General features: G+C 40.4%; 1 protein-coding gene across 2 annotated transcripts in view; it reads left to right on the forward strand.

Annotated features, from left to right (window-relative positions):
* Nucleotides 1–19,968, forward strand: part of scfd2 (sec1 family domain containing 2) — a 99,844-nt gene that overhangs the window by 72,226 nt on the left and 7,650 nt on the right. For both annotated transcript variants that reach the window (XM_030726796.1, XM_030726797.1), the window contains exons 6-7: nucleotides 11,095–11,240; nucleotides 16,491–16,625. In XM_030726796.1, coding sequence (XP_030582656.1) covers nucleotides 11,095–11,240; nucleotides 16,491–16,625 — 281 coding nt within the window. The remainder of the gene's footprint in view (nucleotides 1–11,094; nucleotides 11,241–16,490; nucleotides 16,626–19,968) is intronic.

Below are 19,968 nucleotides of genomic sequence, written 5' to 3' on the forward strand. Positions count from 1 at the left end.
CTTCAGCCCTGCGGCCCTATAGACACTGTTCATTCAGCTTTTTTTCTGGCTCCAAAACAAGCCACAATTTATTATACCTGCATGTAATTCAGTCTCTGCACTGCTGCGGTTGTCCTCTAGGGGGCAGACCAACCCAGATTTTGCTTACATGTGTGTCTTAAGTTTTGCCAGCGTGTCTTTACTGCTGTCTGTGGCAGAGGGAGCTGGTGTGTCAGGATGCATCTGTATACAGCAACTTTCCTAAATGAGACGTGTAATCTCACTGCCCATCCTTCAGTCAAAGTCTTTGTCAGCAGTTTGGAGGAGTTCACAAGTTGCCAGCATCTGCTGAGAGATTAGAAAAGGAAACACTGTGAGCACTTTTTCTGTGGAATGGCCTTAAGTCTGCAGCCGCTGACGCCCGGCCTCAAGAATGATCTGGAATTGAGGAGTGATGAAAACTGCACCTTACCCTCTAGGACACACACAAGCACACACACATTCACACTTCTGCTGAAGTGTGCGCTGTGCTTATCCAAACACGTGCACATAACCAGAACATATTTTAATAAATTACAAAAAAAAAAAAATTCTGTCCCGGTTTGGCACATGCACGCACTCAGTCATCACAGTGCTAATGACATTCTTTCACACACATGCAGGTATGACTGCACAGCAGGTTCAGTTGGGTTCAGTGCCTGACCTACTGGAGATGTTTTTCCTAAAATTCTCACTGTGACTTTGTGACTGTAGCATTACAGATTCTAAATTTTTCTCTTTTTTACAGTCAAAACTAGATTTCATATTTAGGAGTTTCTGTATAATGAGGTCTTAAGTCTTTGGGTTTTTTTTTTTTCTTTGTTGCATAACACTTTCCTGGCCAGCCAGCTGCGTGATGCAGTACCTTTGGCTCCTGTAATCAAATCCCTCATGTTCACGATTACTGTTCAGTTGTTTCAAATAGCGACAGAAGCCATTCTCATGCACACATGCATGTTTGTATATGCCCAGGTACCCCGTATACTTACACGCTTTAGTGCACACAAATGCACAAAAGATCCTGAGCTTTTATGAGCTATGCTGTGCTAGTCATTGCAAGTGGCCTTTAGAGTGTTTCTGAAGGGCTGCTTATGTCAACTTCCCTCATACCTGCAGAGGCTCAAATCCTGCAAACTGGCTAGATAAGCACCTTGTGACACACTTTATGAACTCAGACACCCTAAGTAAGAGTGCCTACAGTTTTCAGAGCTTTATTTAAGTAACTCTGCTTCCCAGTGTGTTTGCAAGTGTTTGCTCCTTAACTAAACAGCATTTGTTCCATACAATTGGATGTGCATTACTGGTTGCACGTTGTATAATTTAAAAAGTTTTAGTGAATACAACTGGATATTCAGATATAGCAGCAAAAAGTTCACATTTCAGAAACATTCTAAAATGTCCAATTTGTGTTTACAGCTTGGAAGATTTAATTACAAAACTTGTTCTTTTACATTTTGTGTTATAAAATAAAGACGTGCAGCTCATAGCTTTTACATAATTCCTGCTGTAACAGCTGACAGACTTTAGTTGCCCTGACTGGACTGCATTACAGTGAATAATGATACATGTATCACTGACAAAAACGACTGCATAATACACATTTGATCTGATTACAGAACTCATGAAATATTCAGCAACTACCCAGCAGACTTGTGTAAATGAATTAAGTCTTTCCGAGAAGAATATTTTGCAAGTGCTTAAGTGCCACTGAGACGCTGTTATGTAACTACTGAGAAATTCATAAGACAGAAGAGCTAACATGCTGCATATGCATTCAGTCAGACAGCCCGTTAAACTGATTCAACACCCCCGCCATATTACACTCTATACAACACACACTCCCTTGCCCAGCTCTCCCTCGTCTCCTCACATGAAGGAGAGGGCTCATGTTGCATTGCGTGCTGCGTTGTAATTTTGACTTTGTCTGGAATTGGTGTAATTCTGTGTCCCTCTCCAGATTTCTAATATTTCTACCCCAAAACCTTGAAACACTGTAACTGCTGAGATAATAACACACTCCGCCATTCAAGCGCACTTACAAACACACAGCATTGTAATTACAAAGGATCAAAGTCAAATTTTGCATGCCCGACAGCTCGGCTAATAGTACATGACAGCAACTCCTAAGGAGCAATATCAAAGAGAGAACCAACTTTAACACTTTTTTTTCTCTCTTTTACAGTGATCAAAGTTTTTATGTCCTATTTAACACTGAGTCACATGATGTCTGGCACAATCAAAGGATTTGAAATGAAAAAAGATGAAAAAAATGTGAGTAATGACTTTAATATGAAGAGCCATAATGTGTCATTTCACAAAGTGGGTTAAAGCTGCGAGCTTCTGTCATTGGCAAATTGTCAAGATTTGCGCATTTTGATTTGGCCTGTGTGCAGCTTTGTTCACACAGTGAAAGTATGAGCGCGTATGTGTGTGTGTGTGTGTGTGCGCACACACACACCTACCGACTGATCTGTTTTTAAAGACCTCAAGTTAGATGGGGGAATTAGGGGCTGCCATTCTCTAAATGAGCAGACTGATATATTACCCTGTGATTTAAACTGCTGTCCCCACATTTATCTCAAACATGGAAGTCTCAGATAGCATTAGACACATGTACCCTTATTCTTGCCAGTCATTTATTATATCCTTGCATACAAGCAGAAACTGCCTTTGGTGGTGACAGGGTGTTTTCCCCATCAGAGGTTGAGTCCCGTGTGCTCACTGTTTGATCACACCTGTTAGCAAACGGCATAACATCTGAGGGTTGCCACACCACTGTGCAGCCCACATTCCTGTCCACTAACATAGCCACCAAGCTGACATGAAAGTACTCTGTGGTATAAATGCACATCCTTCTGCTGTCCACAGTTATGCCGCCTGCGGGCTACTTTGACCATGGTAGTTTTCTCCACAAGTGGCAGAGTGGCGACCACACCATCCTCAGCATATGATTAATCACATCATCTCACACTGGCTCGTGCAGCAGAAGTCTGAAGCTTCAGACACTGACATATTGTGTGTCTGTGTGTTCTTTTCTTTATATTTCTTCTTGTCGGCATTCCCTAAATAAACACAGATCCATACTAAGCCTTGTACTCAGCAAGGTCTCATATTGGTGAGGAAGGCTGGAGTTAAAAGTGACTGCTTGATGGCCTAAAGGGTGCGTGTGTGTGTGTGTGTGTGTGTGTGTGTGTGTGTGTGTGTGTGTGTGTGTGTGTGTGTGTGTGTGTGTGTGAAAAGCATTGTTCTGTACTTCCTAAAGAGTCAATGAAGCAATTCAGATAAACAGGTCTTGTGTTTTTTCTCAAGTGGGCCACTCCAAGAAGGATTAAGCTCTCACACTGGAATTCACGCAAGTATGTGCCCGATTTCTTGCAACTTCTTGGGTGCTGACGCAGCAATCCAGAAGCTGATGTATTGTTTTGTTGCGTGGTTGGTTGTTTTATGTTGTTTATGGGTGGCAAATTGCTCTCAGCCAAGAAGTCACACTTACACTGTATGGACAAAAGTATTGGGCCCACCTACACAGTCCACCTACAGGAAGTGCTCAGCATTGGAAACCAATGCAGTGAATGCACAGTTTTTGTGCTGATGTTAATACCAGAGGAGCTTTGGAGCTCTGCAGTTACTGAGTGAGCACGTAGCCATGAGACTGAAAACACATGAATTCAAAGATTAAGAGGCGTGGCCCAATTCGTCTGTATAATACATTATTTATTTATCCGGGCATGCCTGCTATGTAGAAGTACAATATGACAACTTCAAATTGCAAATTGCAATTTAAAAAGATTTTTGTGCTGTTAAAATGTGTCTATGTGCGAACAACTGCCATTGAGAAATGCTACATCATCTCCCCTTAATGGGCTCATCGGTGTTGGTCTTTAGTCTCCGGGTGCTGTGGTTGACCTCAAGAGGAAATGGAGACACCTTAGGGAAAATGCATTGTAAACATTTGAAAATCTGCTTGACAAGATTTTATCAGTATGCACACGCTTGCGTCACAGTTCTTCCACTTGAGCATAACTTATGCAAATAGTGAGCAGCAAAAGTCCACTTTAATTTTTCTAGATTTATAATTGCGATACGGGGCAGAGAAGCCTTTTAGAAGCACATGCAGATCACACAAATCACAGTTTACCAAAAGTTCCACTTCAGTGATTTTTGGGGTTTCATGGTTCGTTTTAATCTGCAGATACATCTGAGGATAAATTTGACCTTGCAGCATAGGATGTTTGTTTTTCATTTTCCATTACTTTTTTTGGCAGGAAGCATCATCATGTAAGGTAAAAGATGAATGACAAGCATGTAGTTCAGAAAGCCCGTTACTTCCGTCTCTCCTTTTTCATCCTGAGATTCGGTAGGAAAGATTTTCTTCCTCAGCATTCCACACTGGATTACCACGTCTGATATAAACTCCTTTTTAGAAATTTGTGCTCTGCAGCATGGATTCTCCACCCTCTCGCTAAAAATCACGTACGCTCATTCTTTTCTCAGACCAGAATAGAATTTTTGATTACGTTTCAAAATAAGCCGTGATATTTATAAGTAGTCGGGTTGTCTACATTCCACTGATAAGTACAGAGTGATTAGTTTGATTGTGGGGTCAGGCATAGACGGTGAGCTGTTGCAGTGCAGTCTCAATGTTTTGAGGGTTGTTCAGGAAACAGACTGTGTTATTCTAATTTAATGTTCCCTGTGTTCTTTAGCAGAGAGCGTATTTCTTATGAGATGAACAGTGTGGCGATGGTAATGAACACAAATGTTTCCACATTTCTTACTTCCTCTTCTTTGATAATTTTTTTTTTTTACTTGATTGTTTGCGTGCATACTGCATTCAGTCTCTGTTTCTTCAGCTGTTCTGTTATGTGCCCAAGAGAATGTTTTTCTCGAACCTCAGTTAGAACTGTACATTTGTTATTTTTCATAATGTGGGGAAAACTCGCAAAAAGACCTCAATAATTGCTGCACTGACCCTTGTAACAATTATTTTCCGTATAACCAAAGCCTGATTTATCTGATGTGTTTCCATTGTTCTGTCATCGCACCTTGTGACATGTTTCTTTGGTAGCAAGAGAATTGCCACCCTCCTGTATTTTGGCTCAGTCCTGCTGTTGCCATAATAACTCACCAGAGTAAATGATGGCTGAAATAGTTCCCAAAAAATGCACCTCCTGTTTCAGTAATGTGTGATCTAAAGGTAGTATGAAACCAATAGGAAACTATTTAGTCTTTGCAGATGGATGTGTCTCAGGTTCCTGAGGTTGTTTAAACCCCGGTTCCTCCAGTCCACATCAATGCTATACCCAAAAAATTGCCTTGATGTATCTTTAGCGAGTGACTTTGTTACAGAGAAAAAGCCCTGTTTGTACAGGATAAAAGTTATGTATGAATGTGTAAAGTGGCATAGTTGATGGTGTTTTAATGGACAAAAACAAATGTTTTTAATTGACATTAAATGTTTATTTTTCTTTTGGCTTTCGGCTTCTGTAGGAGTTAGTTTGAGATTGAGGGCCACCAGTAGAACCTCCTGAGACTGTGTTATCATAGCCTCTACTACATACAGGCGTGGTCAGAAGTTTACACACTCGTCATGGACGTGAATGTCGCAGTAATTTTGGGCTTTTAATGATTTCTTTGAACTTTTTCTGAGGTGGAGTGATTGTAAAAACGTACATATTTAACGACTTTAAAAGACGCCCTTCTGCCGCTTTCGTTACGCGTTCTTGGTTCGAGACCAGCTAGTTTGCGGGGCCGGAGTTGAACCCGTTTTTTGGCCGAGCACCAAGTGCTTCCGCGGTGGAAAACCCGCCTAACGGTTCCAATTAAGGCACCGGCACTGGAACCCTGTTGGTGGGAAAGAGGCCTAAGGGAACTCAAGTACTCAGTATTTGGCACTTGGCCTGTTTCTTTGGATTTGAGCCTCTGAGGTTGTCACTTGAAGTTTTTCATGGAGTTTCTTAACAATAATGAAAGTTTAAAATGACACCTGCCTTTTCTTTATCTACAATCCCACACAGCTGTGGTATAAAAGCTTGTTATCTGAATCATCCAAGCTTGTTATCTGAATCGATGCATTCAAAAAGGAAAAAAAAGAAGCGCACAAGAAGGCTCGACCCACTTTTATGAGAAATGATCAAATCCTTTTCTATATTATCTAATCCTATTACTTCAAGAGTGAACATTTTTAATGTTCACAGGTCTTTAAATGACAACATTAAGTCTTCAACATCATTTTTGATTTCATTCCTTTTGCATTTTTTTTTTTTCATTTTCAATCCCAGTCCAGCTCTGCACATTACCTAACATTCCTTTGTGCTGCTCTGGTTGGTTCTTTTCACCTTGTGAGCGTCACAGATTATGTTCGCACCTCTCTTAGTGATGATTGTTCACCTCCGACTCAGTTAGATTTAATTAAGGAAACACTCAATCAGCCGTTTCCTGCCTGGATGCTTAATGGCCCATTAATGGTATCATACCAAAGTACACTTTCTCTTTACCTAATCTCTTTTTCTCTAAACAGTGTATTGTAGTGATGACTCAGACTTAGATAATATTTTTCTAATCTACTGAACAAGTTGGTGTCTCTTAAGTGAGGTTGTTTCTGGGAGCAAATGCATAAACGGAAATGGCAGCTGCAATCAGGAGTATGCATCATTTCCCATCACATGCCTCATATTCACAAAAGCTGTAATCATATAAAGGCAAGGAAATATGCCAGAACACAGTCAGATGGCTCTTCAAAAAAATCACGTTGTTCACTTAATTAAAAAAAACAAAAAACAGAATTCAGCTTGTATATTTGCATGTGAGACGTGTGCTGTGGTGCCGATACGGTGGTTGGCAGGACGGTGCCGCGTGACGTGAATTCAGACGCAGGTGTTTGGCCTCACAGCCAAACTGGATGTTCCAAGCTCAGCACCTGGTCCTGCTCCTGCTCAGGATCTGCAGTGCCACGATCAAAATCAAAACCACAGATTGCCCGGAATGGGACCTGCATCCAAACTCCTACCTCTGGGCTTGTACTGTATGCTTTGGCAACAAGTCAACCGGCCCTCTCATGGCAGACACGCAAGCACTCAAATAGATTTCCACGTCTCCTCCTACCTAACCCTTATATTTAGCCCATTCCTCTCCGAGTGGACTCCCACCACTAGCACACCCACTATGCATAGATAGTATTTTGGTAGATTGTTTCTGTCAAATCAAAACTGCATGTTTGCATGTTCCATTGCCCTTTTTTTTTTTTAAATGCTCAGTGACAAACATTTATTATAGGTTGTTTTTTAGGATGCTTTTCCCCTCTGCGGGTGTCTGGAAAGATAAGTCCCACATCTGTCTGAGTCTTCACGCTTAGCTCAGTTGAATAGACCCGCTGTTTTTCATAAGAGTTTACTGCTCAGCCCGGGCAACGCGGGAGAGCAAACCCAGTGGAGCAGACACTTTGCATTCCTGAAGACAGCAACTCAAAACAAAGACTCTCCTTGCTAAATTTGATATCATCTATATGGGAAGGGGAAAGGAACTAATAGAAAACAAAAAAACACAGACTAAGACTTTAAAAAAATGTTCACTCTGCATTACCTAACTGCTGACAGTGATATATTTCTCAACATATATAACATGCCAGATAAAATAAAGCAAACTATTTTTGCAGGTCTGTTTTTAGCCTTGTAAAAATCCTCTTGAGGATATAAGAGTTTGAGGTGACATTGCTGCTCTTACATTCCATCAGTTTTGAATATGCTGCAGAGAGTAGATAACTGTGCATAAAGGAAGATTTTTTACCACATGTTCTGCAAATGTTAGCGCTAATCTTCAAAACTCGCATATTACTAACACACAATGTATACATCTGGCTTTGCTTTCATTCCAAAAGTAGGTCTGTGTTAGATATGAGCTCATGGGTTGTTATGTAATGTTTAAGTAAGAGCTTTCAGCCAGTTTCCAGGATTCAATGGTTACCCTGTGGTGGTAGAAGTCATGCATAGCCTTTTGAGTCGCTTAATTAGACTGGTGTCTGGTTGAACTGAGAGCAGGGCAAAGCAGAGAGAACAGGTATGCTGTTTGTTAGCATCTTCTGTGTTCTACAGTATCATTTTTGCTTTAAACGGATGTCCCCAAATTCTTTTTCTGTCTGTTTTTGCCTGTATTGACAACTGTCAACAAATTTACAAAATTGAAAACAACTTCATGCCTGGTGTGTGTGTGTGTTGCTGGGGAACTGAGGAAGTGCATTTCCAATTTGTGATCATTTTGGATGAGCGGTTCTTGTATTTTGGCTAAAAGTGTTTTCAGTTCCCAATATTTTTATTGCTTTTGGTTTCCTACTCCGCTCTGTGTGTTTGTTTGGCTACCTTTATGAGGACATTCACTGACATTCCCAAGCCTCTTTGCCCCTAAGTTTAACCACCACAAATTAGTCCATGATTTAAATCTACTTCAACCCCAAAACAGGGTGTGAAAAAACATAAGAGCTGGCCAAAAAGTTCTAATTTACAAAGATTTCATCACTCTGATGACCCAAAACTCAAATCAGGAAGTCTTCTCACAAACATAGCTCGTCATTTTTTTACTTCCTGCAACACGCATTCTGTCTATTGTGCACAGGTACACGCTCATTCAGTCAGCGTATCCTTAATACTGCCCTCTTTTGCCTGAATGTGACGTGCTTAGCGGATATCTGTAAATTGTGCCTAGAAACATGTGTGACGCTCTTCCTGAACGGTCACTGCACTTGTTTAAGAGAAAGCAGCTGTTTCTACAGCTGATGTGTCCAGAACTGGGCAACTCACACAAGAGCACTCTCGATCGATAAATTGTACTGCAGGCCACAGGAAAAATATGTAAACTGTCCCATTAATGCAGCCATAATCAATTCCTTTGTAATAACAGTGTATCATTTGGCATCATATGTCAGAAACTCCCTCATCCCTCAGCTTTATAAACCCTCATAATTCCAGCTCAGTGTTACTGTATCCACTACGCAGCTTAATTGTTTTGATTCACTCACATGGCTCTGAACAATATTTTTGTCTGTAGCAGGCATCTGTTTTCATTTGTTTCATTTCACTGTAGACTTCCTGTCTAGAACAAAATAGCAGACATACACAGTTATGTCCCTCAGGAGTTGGGAGATACTAAAAATGGAGCTAAAAAGGTATAAATGCTGAACTTTGCATAAACTTCAGGTAACTAAAAACACACCAGCTGAATCGTTCCATTACTGATGGCTATGAAAACAAGCAGGTTTTGCTTACAAGGAACACACAATAACTATGACTGGCAAGTAAAAAATACAGTGTACCTGATTATTATGATCCACTACAGGGATGGATGGTTGGTAGGTAGGTAAGTATGTAGGTATGAATTACTGTTCAGCCATGCTAGTAGCATTACCTGAGTGGATCAAACTTGCTAAACATCAGAATGTTTCCATTGTTATTATGAGAGCATGTTTGACCTTTATCATATTTCAGGATGAAAGTGTGGTTAACATTATGTGGATGTTTACATAATACAATCCGAGGTATGCATATGCTGCCACAGACCACAAATGTGGACTAGAAAACGTGATGAAAACCTCATACCAGCAAAAATGGAAGCTCCCAGTTTGTTGTTTGTCTGATGTGAGAAAATCTAAAAAGAAAAGTTTGAATTTTAAGATGTGGGTGAGAATGAGAATTACAGAACTTGCATTTCTGACAAAGCGTTCTAATTTACAAAGAACTTCTCTACGTGGATCCTGGCAGATTACAGCAGAAAACAAAATATTTATCAAATGCACACTTGAAACCAGGCGGATGGAGAAACAATGACTTGGCCCTTAAAGCATCACTGTGGCTAAGTTGTACTGAGCCAACAAAATAACTGTAGACTAGTGCTGTTGCATTATTGTTGGTTTTACCTGGGGACGCATCGATCCGTCAGTACATTTTCTGAACTGCTTATCCCATTCAGGAGTGCTAGAAGAGTGCTGGAGTCTATCCAAGCTGTCAATTGGGCGAGAGATGGGGGTACACCCTGGATTCGGTCCCCAGCCACTGAGGTCTAGAGACAACCCCCCCTCAGCAGACCCTAATTTATAAAGCTCTATTCTAAAGTAAAAGGAAGAGGCTCAGAAACATTCTTTTATCTTTCAAGGAAGCATCAGACTCAGCTTAAACATTGCTTTCCTAACACATTGTATTTTTATCACTGAGTGGACCAACATATCCACGTGGGAGATATTAATTGGCAGAAATTAAGTTTATACTTTTTAACACACCTGCCAGCTCCTGACTGGGAGGAAGCTGCAGCTTACTGTTCCAACCAAGGAAAATCTGTTGTGTAATTATTCTCGCGTGAAAACCACTTTTATATGTAAATGATTTCCAGCGATGGAGTCATCAGTGTTTCGTTTTGTTACGAGTCTCTCAGAGTCTGTTGTGCTGATTCAGTTTTCGGGTTCTGTGTTCTGTAACACAGCTGACCACCTCGTTAATTAAAGGCAGCCAAATCCCTGAGCTGCGTGCTGGGGAGCTGCAGGTGCCACGCAGCCTACTTTGCCAAAAGCTCTCTAAACGTACGTCTTGGCTGCTGTCGTCTAACCTTCTTCGCTGTCCTCTCACTCGGTTTGTTTCTCTTTGATATTTTTAAGCTCCGCTCTCTTTTTGTCACTGCTATTTCTCTTTCCTCTTAAACGCTGTCATTTCAGGTTTATTTCACAGTAAGTCTTTGCTTCCCTAGGCACTTCTTTAGAAAGAGGGGAACATTAGATTTTGATTAGACTGCAGTGCTTTCCGCTGGAATAAAGGAGCTCTTGTCCTCTCGCTCACTTGCATTTACCTTGATAATTGGTTTCAGTACACACCCAGCTGAGAAAATTACCCACAAAAATGAACATGCCACATCTTATGGCCAATTGTTTTTGCAGAATCAAATGGTTTTTTTTGTTTTTTGTCTATTTAGCCTCCCTCTCTGGCCAGTTTTGAAGCAACATGTAATGTGTTTAATTTAGGTGAATCTGAGGTTTTAACATTCTGTTAATGAACATGTGTACAAGTGTGTTCATACGTGTGTGTGTGTGTTTTTTATTAGGTTGTACAAATCCTGAGGAGTTGACCACAAAGCAAGTTCATTCTGCAGTGGAAAAGATCTTCAAGACCCTCCGAGGTTTGAGCAGCACCAGAAACCACCTCAAACAGTTACGCTCCATCTACACTGCCAGCGATGGAGTTCACCAGGTTGGAGGCGCACAAACATTGACTGCCAACCTCAGAACACACACAGTTTTTGTTTCGGGGGGGGGGGGGGGGGGTTTGCGTTACATGTATCAGCTACAAACCACCATCACAGCTTCAACACGTCAGAATTCTCCAGCACATTTAAGAGAAACTGTATATTTTGGTAAAAATTGTCACATATACGTATAACTTTTTACTTTGTGTTTTATTTATCTACCCTATATAATTTCAACTCTCGTTGTGGTTCTAGCACAGGCACAGATTTACCAGAGGACCTCTGACCTCTCCTGCTTTTGTTCCTCTGCCATTTGCGTCACATAGGCATACAAGCGCAGGGGACTTCACTGTGAGAGCCTCATCACACTCGTCTTGGAGCTTATGTAACTCCAAAGGTCCTCGCATTGCATCTGAAAGCTTTGTCCTCGTGAAAGGCTCTTGCCTTTTGGTATAGGCAGTGACATTCTAGAGTGGCGGCTTCGCTGCTGTTGTCCTTCGCTCTGATTGTCAGAGAATTATAGGCGAGGAGTTTTAAGGCTGGTCAAGTGAAAGACATATTCTAGGAACTTGAATAAAACTTGAGCAAAAGCTGAACAATAATGGAACTTCTATGTCCTTCTCTTGTCTGTGTATCTTCATTTTATCTACCTAGGTTTATTTCTTGGGTGATTCTCAAATCTTACATAAATCATTTATCCAATCACACAGCCATTATGTACAAAGCCTTGAAGGTGAAGCTCTGGTGCTCATCAGAATAGTGAGATAAGTAGTTGTTATAGAAGTCATAGAAAAATGTAATCGTTTTGTGAAATCAATTTCTTTGCTTTTTTTCTCTGTTAAAATTAAGCCACAGCTAACGGCTTGCTAACTTAGCTTACTTCAAAGACTCGGATCAGTAACTTCATGGAGTTTTGCCTCTTTGCAACATAAACATCTTCAACCAATAAACAATCTAGACATGACAACTATACAATACTCATTTGTTAACACCTTTAGTTCTAATCTGTGCTAACAGGGCTGTTGATCCTACTAAGAAAACAATTGTATTATTAAATCTCTGTTAAACCAAGTTTCATATATTTACTTTAAGTACAGTGAAGCTGCAGTAGGTAGAAATTGGGAAAAGAACAAAAAAAAACCAAACAAAAAAAACCCTAAACCCCTTCAACCGGACAAGCACTAGCTTATGTTATTCAAATACACTATATAGACAAAAATACTGGGCTACTACTTTAAACTCTACTACTACTTTATACTACTTTAAACTCCTAAACTGATTAAGTCTGGGTGTGTTCAGGCAAATGTGTCCCCGGGGGGTCTGAACACTATTTAAATGTTCCAGGTGAGACCAAGGAGGAAATTGGGTGGGGGAATTGCTTGGGATGTTTTTTTAGGTGTTTTGGAGGGTTTTGTATGGGTATGTGGTTTTACTGTAGATATGGGGTTTATGGATATTGTTGGGTGATTGTTTTAATTATAAATGTTAATATATAACTGGTTGCATATTTTAATTGCTTTTTGGGAAAGTGTGTGATACACCTGCCAGATTTTTAGCAAGGTGTGGCTCATCAGCAGCTGGGTATTAAAGGGGCTGCTAATTACCCAGTCTGGTGGCTTTCCTCTTTACTTTGTCTGGGTTGCTGGAATGGGTCAGACCTGCGTCACAAGGCAGCTGAGCTGATTGTTGTATATTGAGCCTTGATAAATAAAATGACCAAATGTGGACTATAGTAAATGAAGTCTCTGCCTGCAGTGATTAAGGCCTTGCCGCTCATGGGCATTCGCGTCACACTGCCAGTCCAACGATGTTATATAACGCTTCCTTAACAAAGGAATATCTGGAGAGACATAATTGTGTCTTGACATGGTTCAGAATCTCTTGCTCTGACTCTGTGTCACAAACTGTGATGAGGCTCAGGGAAATCGTATGTTTTTATCCTAGTGTGAGTGTATGAGTATTGTGTGCCATTAGTTTAAGTAATCGAGGGTTCTGGGCTCATCTGAGTGGTGAACAAGTGCAAATTGATTAAGTAGTAGCTTATGTAGTGGTGTTTTGGGGCGGGGCTCAACAAAAAATATGCAGTGTTCATATTCATTTTGAATATGAACACTGAAGCTCTTCAACTGGCTTCTATCAAGCTTTGTTTGTTCCAGCCATAATTACTCTGACCAGCAGACAGCAGCACTGATCATACGTATTCTTGTTGCAGAGTTGCATAAAAATTGCACATTTCCATGCAGAAGTCATGGTGTGAGTAACTGAGCACTATTGAAATTCCCAGAAGAAAAAAAAACACCAGTGAACTATGAGTGCTCAAGCTTGTAACAGCTGGACTCTAAAAACTGGGTTTTAGTTCAACAGAGGGCTTAATTTGATTGCTTTTGTGACGTTGGCTGGAAAATGTTCCTTGTAGCGAGTGTTTGCATCATTATGAAAAGTTTTAAGTTTCAGAGATTACCAGAAAGTCAAGGTGGGAGAGCTGCGTAACCAAGCAAACACCATAGTAACAAGAAAGTGATTAATTTGAGTCTGCATTCAGCAGATTGTGACACATGAGCATACACACCTATGACTAGACACACTGTCCTCCCTTTTGCGTAGGTGAACACAGGCCTTCTCCCAATAATTACATTAAAATGGCAGTAAGATATAAGGCAAAAAATTGAGTACATTTTTTTAAGTCTGTGAGAAAATGACTATTTCTCACTTGTTTATGAGCTTGGTTAACTTTCTTAATGGGTCTGTGGGCCAAAGCTCTATTTGGAAGTCTTATTTAATACAAAACAATGTTAATGTTGTAAATTATGGTTCTATTTTGTGTGTGTTGGGTATTATTTAGGGCTGGCCTACCTAGTAACTGGCTGAAGTTGCTAACATAGCACGCTAGTTTTGTTTTTCAGTCTAATATTCCCTCATATGTGAGATCTCGTTTAAATAAAATAAGATGGCAAAGGTCAAAGTGCTCAGTTTTAGGCTGCTGGAAAGAAGAAAGTTTGAGAGTGTGAATGGGTGTGTTGATGTGCAGAAGTTATGGATTTTAGTCAATATACTGATGTAAGCACATGGCCTCAAACATGCTCATAGTTGTGGTGTAGTTACCTAAGTTTGATGGTAGCAATGTCTGAGATTGCTTTGCCCTCAACTTTGTGCATTGGAAGTAAATTCATTTTCATTCCAATGAAATTATCAGCTTAAACAATTCACAGAATACAGAATACTGGCATCAGTGTTTCTCACAGCTACTTTCTCCTGTGGATAGTCTATCCCATTACAAACATGGAGGTTTAGTATGCCAGCCCACAGGCTAATTAAAATGAAACACCCTGTTTTTAGGGTTTTACATGAGATGCATAGTATAACTTCAACATATTTTTGACTGGGTTGTTTCCAAAGACATGCCAGACTGTTGTTTTTCATTTTATCACCTGTTGTTTTGGAACATTAATTTGTTCATCTACCTCAAAGCCAATAAAATCCGTGTGGAAACCTGATGCTCGCGTTTGAGACGGTGTGTATGTGCCCTCAAATGTTTGTGTTTGCAGGGGAATATTTAAGCACTGACATTATCATATGACTAATTCTGCTATTGTTTTTATCATGTGGGTGGTGATTTAATGGAATTAGTTTTAGGTTGTTGAAATTCAGATGAAAACGGAGAATGCGTGACTGCGGGTTGGATTTGTTTATGCCTGCGATGATGTTGTGTATGTGCATTCACGAGCGTGTTATTCAGGCAGAGGTGAATCATTACTGTGTTTACTCCAAGGTTGGTTTGTGCAGAGTGACCCATGCAGCAGAGTCATTTGGTGGGGGGGAGTTATATGTTAGTTTATATAATTCGGACAGCAGGATTTCCCCAAGCCTAATTTGGATTCTCCTGCAGGTGGTAGAGGAGTGGGGGGCTCTGTGGTGTCTGTTAAGAATGATGCATACTGAGAGGATACCTGTGGGCAGAAACACCTGCATGCATTAATTTTTAGACAGTATTGTATGTGTGGGTTTGTCTTTTTAATGCTCGAATCAGTTGTGTAGATGTGGTCCCAACTGCATCCCCCGAGATTTCTTGGAAATATCTAAATCAGGGGTGGGCAATTAATTTTCCCAAGACGCCACATGAGAAACTGGGACTGTTGTGGACCGCTAAGCTGAACTCATTTCTGCTCAATTTAATTTGATCTCTTTAAAGGCTTATTGGTGCAGCCCTCCACTGTCCAGTATTATAGTACTGGAACATATTCAACATGTTTACATTTGCAAGCTTTGCAAGTCTTATCTGGGTCTTTATTGTTCTGAGAGACAGCAAGCTTCAGCCCCATGGAAAAAAATCTGCCTTGAATTCTTGATCCACTAGCGTTGAGGGCTATAAATGGTACGTTTTGTCCTGGGTCGTCGGGCAGAAAAAATTAGTTATAGTCGAAGACGTTTATGTCACTTTAGTTGAGGTTCTTCAGTTCAGCTCCTTCAAGGACACAATTATTGAAACGCCTTCTTTTCTCTGTCAAGTGGGACAAAACACAAATTGTTGCGATTATAAAACCAAGGCTGCTGAAACTTGGGAAAAGTGGGCCAGGTGTCTACTTTGAAGGAGCATGTTACATCATCTGGTACTATCAATGTGTCTGTGATCATGGGAAAGTGTTTTTTTTTTTTTTTTTTTATCAGCACATACACACACCAAGCTGTCCAAACAGGGAGGAGGAAGTAATGTGTTCACTAAATTTCACATTGGCCCATCCAGTAATTTGGAGACATTTCATAACCCTTCTCTACTAGATAATAATTCAGTCTGGACATAGAGTAGTTAAACCACTGAGTATTAACTGGAATAATACTTGTCAGAATTATGTTAGCATTTCTGGGAATCATGATAATGGAAAATAACATCCTTGATTTGATTTATTCTATTTATCACCCACCAAAGTGCTGTTTTTAGCCACATTTAACCGTGTGTGGTTCTTTACCACACTGTTTAAAAAGCTCTTCTTCCTGAACTGACTCATAAGTCAGCAGCCTGTGTGCTCGAACAGAGCTGTTTATAACTCCTGTCTCCCACCCACAGCCATACACACAACCCTGCAGAGGCTAAAAGCAGGGACCCCACAAAAACACCAACATTTCTTCAACCATCAATTTAAACACATGTAACTGTCTGTATATTTATATACAGGTTATTATAAAGAAAAAAAAAACCCCGCTGCCATTGGAGGTGTTGAGCATGCTTATATGTATTGTTTGATGTTTATGCTTTTCAGGCCACCTATCGACCTTTCCTGCGTCAGATCCTGGAGGAAGTCTTTCACCCCGACCGACATGAATGTCCTGACATCGAGCACATGTCTGGAGGTCTCACAGACCTGTTGAAGACCGGCTTCAGCATGTTCATGAAGGTTAGACATTGCTCACAAACATTAGTATGCAATAGCGTAAGCACTGTCACATCCATCAACCACCTGCTGCTGACAGAATAAATGCCTTTTTCGGTGCTTGAACATGACCTGATTTGAGTTATGTCTGTATATATTTGTAAATACACGCAGCTGTCAAGGCTAAACCAAATACAGTGGCTTGCAAAAGTATTCATACCCCTTGAACTTTTCTATATTTTGTCACATTACAACCACAAACATAAATATATTTCACTGGAATTTAATGAGAAAGACCAACACAAAGTGGTATACAACTGTGAAGTGGAAAGAAAATTATATATGATTCAAAACATTTTTTACAACTAAAAAACTGAAAAGTGCAGTGTGCAAAAGTATTCAGCCCCCTTTTCTATGAGTGCAACCAATTGCATTCAGAAGTTGCCTGATGACTGCTAATGACTAAAGAGTCCACCTGTGTGTAATCTAATCTCAGTACAAATACAGCTGCTCCGTGACGACCTCAGAGGTTGGTTAAGAGAATATTGGGGAGTAAACAGCATCATGAAGTCCAAAGAACACAGCAGACAGGTCAGGAATAAGGTTGTGGAGAAGTTTAAAGCAGGCTTAGTCCCGTTTGCAGTTTGCCAGAAGCCATGTTGGGGACACAGCAAACATGTAGAACAAGGTGCTTTGGTCAGATGAGACCAAAATTGAACTTTTTGGCCAAAATGCAAAATGCTATGTGTGGCGGAGAATTAACACTGCACATCACTCTGAACACACCATCCCCACTGTCAAATATGGTGGTGGCAGCATCATGCTCTGGGGCTGCTTCTCTTCAGCAGGGACAGGGAGGTTGGTCAGAGTTGATGGGAAGATGGATGGAGCCAAATACAGAGCAATCTTGGAGGAAAACCTGTTGGAGTCTGCAAAAGACGTGAGACTGGGGCGGAGGTTCACCTTCCAGCAGGACAACGACCCTAAACATAAAGCCAGGGCTACAATGGAATGGTTTAAAACCAAACATATTCATGTGTTAGAATGGCCCAGTCAAAGTCCAGACCTAAACCCAATCCAGAATTTGTGGCAAGATCTGAAAACTGCTGTTCACAAACGCTCTCTATCTAATCTGACTGAGCTTGAGCTGTTTTGCAAAGAAGAATGGGCAAAAATTTCAGTCACTAGATGTGCAAAGCTGGTGGAGACATACCCTAAAAGACTTGCAGCTGTAATTGCAGCAAAAGGTGGTTCCACAAAGTATTGACTCAGGGGGGCTCAATACTTTTGCACACCGCAATGTTTTGAATCATGTATAATTTTCTTTCCACTTCACAATTGTATACCACTTTCACATTAAATTCCAGTGAAATATATTTATGTTTGTGGTTGTGATATGACAAAATATGGAAAAGTTCAAGGGGTATGAATACTTTTGCAAGCCACTGTAAATGTAATGTGATTATAATAATGTGATTATAATAATGGGTAATGTGAAAAAGCAAATCTAAGTAATGCTTTGTCACTTAACAAACATGTCACATGAAAAGCGATGCTACTGTACTAAATATGTTGTATAGATTATTAAATTTATTCTATATACTGTAAAAAAATGAAAAAAAAAATCAAAATTGTCCATTTTCTTTCCCCATTGCCAAATAATGCATTAAATAAGTGTTTTGAAATATTTGCTCCAAACCTATACGATGTCTCATGTGCCAAATAAGTGCCATAAGCAATGAATGTGCAGTTTCAGTATAAACACATCTAAGAACTGAGTGTGTAGTCTGCTGTACTCCAGGGTTTTGGCCTGGATCTGGTAATAAAGCCTTCAAAACAGATATCCAGCTCACAGTAGAAGCCATGCCAGGTCACTGCTTCAAAGAATCACATTTATTTTAAGGCAGAAAATAATCCTCGGATGACACCAGCACGGTGTGTGATCCCGGTTCTTAAAGAGCGAGATCTTGATGGGAACTGAAACAGAAAAGAGAGAAAATGTTCTGCTTTTCAAGTAAAGCAGCTGGATTATTGAGTGTTTGATGATTATTGATTCATTCTTTTGTTGTTTTAGTTCTTTATTGTGTGTGTGTTAAAGTTTTTAATACATCAAATAAGCGTCCTCATGTTTGTTTGGGTGGGTTTTTCGTTTTTTCCCAGCTAACATAGATTTATTGTTAATAATGTATGTTGACTGCAGAGCAGATCACTATCCACAGTCTGATTATCCCACATCTGGGCCTGCTTAAATTGACGATTAACCAGTGGAAGGCATTAAACAGTTGTGTAACCGTGGCCTGGTTTCACACAAATTGAGAAACTTGGCTCAAGAACCACCAACTCAGACAGCCTGAACCTATAAAGCTGACCTTGGAGTCTATAGGAGCCCAGGGCACACCCTTTATGCCATAAAACACCTCCTATAAAAGTTCTATTTTTAGCCTCAGAGCTTACTGTGAACATAGTTTATATTATTAAAGCACAGTGGACCCTGCTGTCTGGACTACGACCCACTGACAGCCTGTGCAGTGTTGTTTCAAACTGTCATCTTAAACTGTCTGTAACCAAATTATTTGTGTCTGGGGTACCATATTTAGCCTTTGTTTAAGCAGAGTCCCAGTTGTGCAAGAGATCTTGCCCCTCCCCTGTTGAGTTAACGCAGCCATAGTCCTCACTATAACTAACAGCAGCAAATCTCAGAGAATAGATGATTTATGCGGCACAATTTGCAAGTAGAAATAGTGCACTAGCTCTATTTATGTGTTGTGAGCAATGACAGAATGTTTGACAGTGGTTCTGAGGTTCAATATCAGGAGTTCGGGACCCACTGACCTTTTTACTCCATGATAGTAATAATAACCTGAAAATCAGCTGTGATCTTCAAAAAACAGCTCTCCCAGCACAGAGGCATTTATGTGCCTGTGTGGGTCTCAGTGGATCACAGGTTTCAGCTTTGTTCAAAGAGCAAAAATGAATCTGTTGATTTAGTGGAAGATGTTACGTTGTGCAGATACAGAGTAGAGGTTTCTGGTGCGACTTCACCTATTTCCAAAATGCATGGAGGAGAGGAGAAAGTCTGAGGAGGTCAAAACAACAACACTTGTAGTATGTGGAACAATTTCATTGCCTGACGCGTTTCTGCTTGCAGCCTTCATCATGGTCACACATCTGATAACCCTGATGACCCCGTCGTGTCGGTCAGACTGTAAACTTGTTCTGTGTACTACACGTGTTGCTGAAGACTTCACCTCTTCACTTTGCTGCATGTGATCGCCCTGCAGCTACATTTTATTAGAAATCTGAACAGTTTTTGTGACAAGGATAATTTAGGGTTATTTATTGATCCCTGTAGGGAAACTTTTTTTTT

Source organism: Archocentrus centrarchus, chromosome 4, assembly GCF_007364275.1.
Source record: "Archocentrus centrarchus isolate MPI-CPG fArcCen1 chromosome 4, fArcCen1, whole genome shotgun sequence".
In the NCBI taxonomy this organism is placed as follows: domain Eukaryota; kingdom Metazoa; phylum Chordata; class Actinopteri; order Cichliformes; family Cichlidae; genus Archocentrus; species Archocentrus centrarchus.